At 22.1% G+C, this 6,963-nt stretch overlaps 1 protein-coding gene across 1 annotated transcript; it reads right to left on the bottom strand.

Moving 5' to 3' along the window:
* Positions 1-741: 741 nt before the first annotated feature.
* LOC135121654 (uncharacterized) lies at positions 742-6,401 on the bottom strand. Its single transcript, XM_064045956.1, has 11 exons — positions 6,326-6,401; positions 6,017-6,209; positions 5,732-5,937; positions 5,314-5,451; positions 4,692-4,779; positions 4,262-4,344; positions 3,876-3,961; positions 2,003-2,060; positions 1,584-1,678; positions 971-1,055; positions 742-885 (listed from the first exon to the last, which is right to left on the bottom strand). Exons 2-11 carry the CDS (start codon positions 6,198-6,200, stop codon positions 742-744), a joined length of 1,167 nt encoding a protein of 388 aa, XP_063902026.1. The 5' UTR covers positions 6,201-6,209; positions 6,326-6,401.
* Positions 6,402-6,963: the final 562 nt, after the last annotated feature.

Below are 6,963 nucleotides of genomic sequence, written 5' to 3'. Positions count from 1 at the left end.
TATTTATACTATATCAATATAATTTTATTATTCGTAAATATTCTAGTCTCCTTGAAAACGATTTACTCGCTCGAGAGATTAAATTTTGAGTCCTGGTTTTACCTTTTCCTTTATTAGTTATAATTTAGGTGCTATAGTTAAACTTTTAGAACTATGCGAAGCGGGGGGTTTTAAACTAATGAGTTCAATTGGAATGGAATAAAGGACATGGGATCAGATTATAAAAGTATTAATCTCTGCTCAACATTCAGGTTATGCCCACTTGGGTAGACCAGGAAATAAGATTTAGGTGAGCGAACTATTAAATAAAGCGGGCATCAGTTTAGTTGAGACAGAAAGGATGCTCCAAATCTTTAATGTAAAAAAAAAGCCTTCTCTGGTTGGAAGGATATCCGCCGCGATGGACGGGTGGATACGTTGGAATAGGTCGCTTGGGCTAAATTCTTTTGAATAACCCGCTGATGAAAAGTTATTAGACAAAAAATGTTTTTGAGGGACAGAAGTAAAACATGTAAACCCAAAAGATCTAATATATTTGCAACTTTGAACTTAGGAATAATTTCTAATTTGGTGAAATGCTTAGCAAGTTGGCTGAATTTTCATTTTGTTCATCAGTAATAAATTTATAAGATTCTGTAACAAACTTTAGCGATGTTAAGTCTTATTATGTATGCGACGCTTCAGTGTTCCTTAACAAAATATTTAATATACATACATTTTAACTTCTTTATTACAAAATATTTACATGAAACCTTTATAATACTCTGAAAATTTAACAATATATAAGTAATAGGATGCATAACAAGAAAGAAAGTGTGAGAGCACTAGAATTAGAAGACGAAATTTTGAAAGAGGCCGGGCTTGGGGAACTAAATTTTCCTCTAACTTTAGTAATAAAAAAAAAATAAAGTTATTATATTTATTAAAACTATGTACGTTAGAAAAAAATTTTTAAAAGTAAAAAAGTCACCATATCAGAAAGAAAAGAGGCTCGAACTATTTCGCTCAATTCATTAGTAGTTCTATTTTCATCATATTCAATCGGCTTCAGAAATCTTTATAAACGTTATACGAGAAGCATGAGATACTGATAAAAGCTATAATCATTGCAAGTAGTATTAAAAAATAAATAAAAAACTAACACTAAACATACATGTTATTGTCTATAGATAAAATAAATATGAATACGTTTATCTCTTTTAAAAATCCAATTTATTTGCTATTAATATAAATGAAAATTTTGTATTGGTTAATTTCTAACACCAACGGGCAAATAGTGGGGGCCCTTTGATAGTACATAGTCAATCAGACTTCCTTAGCAGTCATAATAGAATAAAGTGCTTAAAAGTCTGTACTTTCATTACTATTTTAATAATTTATTATATAATAAAAATTATGAACTCATACTTGAAGCTTTTGTTATCCACATATAAGTTTTTTTTGTATATATATAAACTGCTATCTCTTTGAAGTATAATACTATAAATAAAGTTTTATATAAAGTAGACTGGCAGAAAAAAAACTTTCTTATAATATTTGTAAGTTTTTTATTTACAATTATTATATGAAGTTTATAAACGCACCTGACCACAACCTCCCCGTTACCAGGAGCAAGCCTCTTTCGCGGCCAAACCTCATAAGCACCGTAAATAACAGTCGGCAAAACGGGCAAGCCAGCCTTCAAAAGAAAATATTAATTTAATAATAAAAAGTTCACTATAAAAAAATGTAGAAAGCTAATATTAACATAAATGCATGAATATATTTTATAAATTATAAATACTATATTATTCAATCTAAGAAAAGCTTTTTGATATAAAAAGAAAAAATTAATATTAAAGAACAGAAAGAATATTAATAAATCTAAGTACATATAATTTTCTTATAAAAAAAAATAGAAAATGAATGTTTAACTATTTAATAGTTTTAAATAAAAACTAAATATACTAATTTTAAAAAATTTAAAATAAAAAAAAAATTATCAACTATTACTAAACCATACTTGCTGCGTTGTGTGGAACGGTCCCTTTTTGAAAGTGAGAAGTAGCCCATTTGCTGATCTAGTATAAAAGTAAATATATATATAATTGTTACAGCTCAAAAAAAAAAATGTAAGTTTTTTTTTTATAAAAATAAAACTATCAAACTTTTAATATTTTCTAAAAAAAATTTTATAAGTATTTATTTTTTAATGTTTATGAGTTTTTATAAATGTAAATATTTATAAGTTCTTATATATAAAAAAATAACAGTTTCAGTTTTTAAAAGTTAGAAGTTAATAACTTCTTAAACTTTTAATTTTTTTTTAAAACCTTTATAATCTTTTATTTATTAATGTTTGAGTTTTTATAAATGTAAAATTTATAGTTTTTTTTTAATATAAAATTTTTTCTTTTATTCAAAAAAAGTTCAATTTAAAAATAATAAAACTTTATGAAACTTTTAACTTTCAAAAAAAACTTTTTAAAAAATATTTTATTTAATGTTTAAAAGTTTAAAATATTTAAAATATAAAATTATTTTATGTATTTAAAAAAAAAATTTTTTAAGTTGACAATTAATAAAATTTAATTATACTTTTAACTTGTTAAAAAACTTAATATAAATTTTTTTCCGATGTTTAAAATATTTACTATTTAATATTTTTAATTGTTATAATATAAAATTAAAAGTTATTTAAAAAAAAACTTATAATATAAATTATTGATGGAATACTTTAAAATTTTTATAATAAACAATTCTGATTTATTAGAAAAAAATTTTTTAAAGCTAAAAAAAACCTTATTATATTTAGAACTTTTTTAATAAAAAACTATAATATAAATTTTATATAATGTTTGAAAGTATTTATCATTGTAAACTTTTAATTTGTTAAGATATAATATTATAAAATTTTTAAAAAGTTTTTTTTTTGTTAAAAAAAACTTTATTGTACGTCAAATTTTTTCTAAAAAAATATATAACATTTAAATTTTTAAAATATAAATTTATAAATTAATAAAAAGTTTATTTTTAAGGTTAAAAAAAAACCTTATAATATTTATAAAAATATTAAAAAACCTCTATAAAAATAAATTTTCTTTAAAATTTTTTTTATTAATAAATATAAATATATTTTTATTATACTTTTTAAATTTTTAAAAAAAATTCATAATACAAATTTATTAATATTTATAAGTTTTTATTAAAGTGAAACTTTATATTATATAATGCAAATATTTAAACTAAAAAAATTATTATACTTTTCACTTTTTAAAAAACTATAAAATATATATTTTATTTATTGATATTTTATAAAAAAGATAATGTAGTACTTTATAAAATTTATATAGATAATTATAAGTTATATAATAAAGCTTCTTTTTAAAAGTATATTAGTTTTCTTAATGTAAAAAAAATTCAAAAGAAATTTATAAACTTTAAATATTAATTATTATAATATTTAAAATTTTAGAGTTTAAGTTTACTACGATAACAACTTTACTATTTATGTTTCTTATTATAATATAATAAATAATTTTTATTCAAAAGCTTGAATAATTGTTAAAATTCTGGTAAACTTGTAACTTTTCCAAAAAAGATTAATATAAAATTTTACTATATATAATATTTTTTATTTATTTTTATTTTGATATTTTTAAGCTTTTCAATAAAAATTAAGATTAATATATTGTAAACTTTTTGCAAATTTTATTATATATAACTATTGTAACAAAATATTTATAAATTTATTAATTTTTTTAACCATTATAAGAAATTTTTAATAGTTTTATATTTAATGCATATTCAAAAAAAAAAGTTTACTCAATAAATATTATAAAAATTTTAAAATATATATATATAAAGTTAAAAAATTTGAATAAAAGGCTACTTACCTGGTGCCTTCGGGGCTAATAGCAATCGAGCGCTGGTGCAACTTTACCTTCCTAACGGCATTTTGTAAGGATTTTATGGCTACTTCCTGTGTACACCAGAATAAAGAAAGTAATAAAAATAGTATATTTATATATTTTATTAACAAAAATTAAAATAAATTGATAAAAAAAATATATAATTCCAAAAAAAAGTAATACACAAAAAATTAATACTATAAAAGTTTGAAGCTTATAAAAAAATTCGACCTTTTAGAAAAAATAAAAATTTATAAACTTTTTATGCTTCTTTTTTAAAAAGTGGAATAAAAGAGTTTTTTAACAACAGCACTATAAAAGCTTACATTAAAAAAAACTATTTTTAAACAAAAAGTTTATAAAAAAAGAACCTTGTTGAACCGATCTACTAAAATGTTTCCATAAGCCCAAAAAAGTAAACCAAAAATCGGAACATACTTCAGTTCGTGTTTTCCTGTTAATAATAACTTATACTTTATTTCAACTAATAAATTATTTGTCGATAAACTAAAATTGTATATTTTAGAAAATTTTAGTACAATTCTACTTTCATGATAGAGTTTTCAGTTTTCTACACATTTTTATATTATACAAAAAAGTAATAATTCTTATTGCTTCATAATAAACTATTTAGTAATTTATTTTTAATATTCATTTTTATTATTAATTTATTTAAAAATTAAAAGTTTTGATACTTCATAACTTTTTATATAAAATTGTTAAATTTATTAAATATTTATATTTTTAGTTCTTCCATTTTTTTTAATATATAACTTTTATTATTGATAATAATATTAAGACCGATCCATTTGAAAGAGACAGACGAAGCGACTTGCGTAATGAAGGCGTCCAATCCACTTGTATGGTTATACATGCAAATATAGCTTCTCTACCAATTAAAAGCAAGAAATAGTGATACTATAAGTTAATATTTAGTCTCAAGATTTTGTAAAACAAAAATATACATTTAATAATAAATCTTTTTGTTATAAAAAATTTTTTTTACAAGTAAATGTATAATAATTATTTTATTAATAAAATTTTTTCTTTCTTTTAATATTTTTTTTCTATAAAAACAAAAATAAAAATTTTTCTAAAATCACAATTATTATTATGAAAAATAAAATTTCTTAGAATTCTCAACAAAAAATATATAAATATTATTCTTATTAAGCCAAAATTATAAGATCTGATTTTCTAATGGAGATATGACACGTGTTTTTTGAAAAAACTACGCCAAGTCGTGACCCCAACATAATTTACTTGGAAATTTAAATTGATTTAAGCAGTAAAAAATATATTTTCAGATTTTTCTTAAATAATATTAACTAAAGGAAAATAAATAAAATAAACAGAATAGCAGAAGTTATTTTAACAATAAATAAAATTCATAAAGATGTATAGTAATTTAAGATTATAATACGTTTGAATTCACGTTTTCCAAGCCAACTACGTGTACTTTTACGCCCAGCATGAATAACATACTCACTGCAAAAAATTTCGATACACAATCCGAAGGAAGATAGTTATTACTGAAGCCGAGCCGCCGGAATAACGGATTCTGATAATAATTTTTGATAGAAATATTACAATATTTTTAATTATATTATCTTTATCAAAAATCAAAGTAGTAAGTATATATATTAACCGAATTATTTATAAGCATTTCAGTAAAAATTTTACTTTTAGAAATAAAATAAGTACGACAGGTGATTCACAGTATAAAAATATATATTATATTACTTTAGGATTTAAGACCAAGTTTGCAAGTAAAATGATTTACAAGGAAACAAGCTATAACAAGTTACAGGGATATAAATAGTTATTATGGACAGTAATACCAAAATGCGAAGAGGCCAGAGAATTATCAAGTAGGGAATAATAAACCCGAAAAAGAAAATTGTTAAACTAATAAACTTTAGGAGATCTAGTAATAAAACTCCTCTTTGAGTTTTAAGGGCTAAAAGGCTTTTATAATCCTTTTCTTCTTTCATAACATTTAAAGCATCCCTGACGTCTGCTAGATTCATATTACCGGAGCGGATCTCTATTAATCATAAGCACTATAATTTTCAACTACAAAAAAAGAAATAAGCGTATTATATATATAACCAACATAAAAATACTTTCTTGAATTAAAAGGTCCAAAAGTTCAACATGAGCATACAGCGAAATAATCTCGCCGTTAGTAATCTTTTTGGGGTCCTTCTGACGCAGCTGTTCATATTTTTGTTGAATTTGGTAGAACTGATTTTCAACATCTTGAATATTTCTAGTTAAAGCTTTTAAATCATCATATTTTGTAGACATTGTAGATACCTAGAGAAAGTATAAAGTAAATGGGTAGGGTATAAATCTGTAAAATAATAAAATAAAAATATTAAAAATAAATACTGTATTTTGTAATATTATATAAACAATAATAAAAAGCAAACTCTAGTCGATCCACCACACACACAATTTGTAACCGGCAAGCAAAACGTAAAAAAACATAGTACAACAGAAAATAGTGTTAACTCCGCCCCATGGCGATAGGGCGGAAATTTCACTCGAGATATTTAGTACTTACTGGCTTACTGTTTATCAACTATAGAAAGCAGAAAGAATTTTCCAATGCACAGCAGTCGTTAAAATTTTTTTAATTAGAATAAGTTCTCTTATTAAAAGGCTTTTAAATATTAATTGAAAAGTTTAAAAAAATTTTCAGTTTAACCTTGAAGTCAGTTAAAGTTTTTTATTAAAAGAAATTGTCTGCCATGTTTATTCTAGGTAACAATTGTAAACACCACTTTTTAAATTATTAGCTTCACATCACATTCGATTAAAATCGTTAAACTAAGTTTTTACTTTTTAAACAATTATTTATACCAAATTAAACTTTTAAGATATCTTATGTTATAACCAAGACGGATATAACGTTCTATGAGAATAAAAAGCAGCCACAAAATTTGTGTGAATGGAATAACAAGGCATTGAAAAAGTTAAAAGTTAAATATTAAGGAACTCTCGTTTAGCCAGGTAGCAGCAAACGTAGAACTAGGTCGTAGGGAAGGAAAGAGAACTAGAGTTACGA

Source organism: Zophobas morio, unplaced genomic scaffold (assembly GCF_036711695.1).
Source record: "Zophobas morio isolate AGI-343-1 ecotype UQ-CSIRO unplaced genomic scaffold, CSIRO_AGI_Zmor_V1 ptg000656l, whole genome shotgun sequence".
NCBI classification, from domain to species: domain Eukaryota; kingdom Metazoa; phylum Arthropoda; class Insecta; order Coleoptera; family Tenebrionidae; genus Zophobas; species Zophobas morio.
This window is presented reverse-complemented; position numbering and strand designations above follow the sequence as displayed.

Excerpts from the sequence above, each read along its gene's own strand:
- LOC135121654 (XM_064045956.1), bottom strand. The coding sequence starts at position 6,200 with ATGTCTACAAAATATGATGATTTAAAAGCTTTAACTAGAAATATTCAA. Across the intron at positions 4,345-4,691 it reads TGTCTCTTTCAAATGGATCG|GAAAACACGAACTGAAGTAT; the intron begins GTCTTAATATTA and ends TATTATTAACAG. Across the intron at positions 3,962-4,261 it reads TAGTAGATCGGTTCAACAAG|GAAGTAGCCATAAAATCCTT; the intron begins GTTCTTTTTTTA and ends TGGTGTACACAG.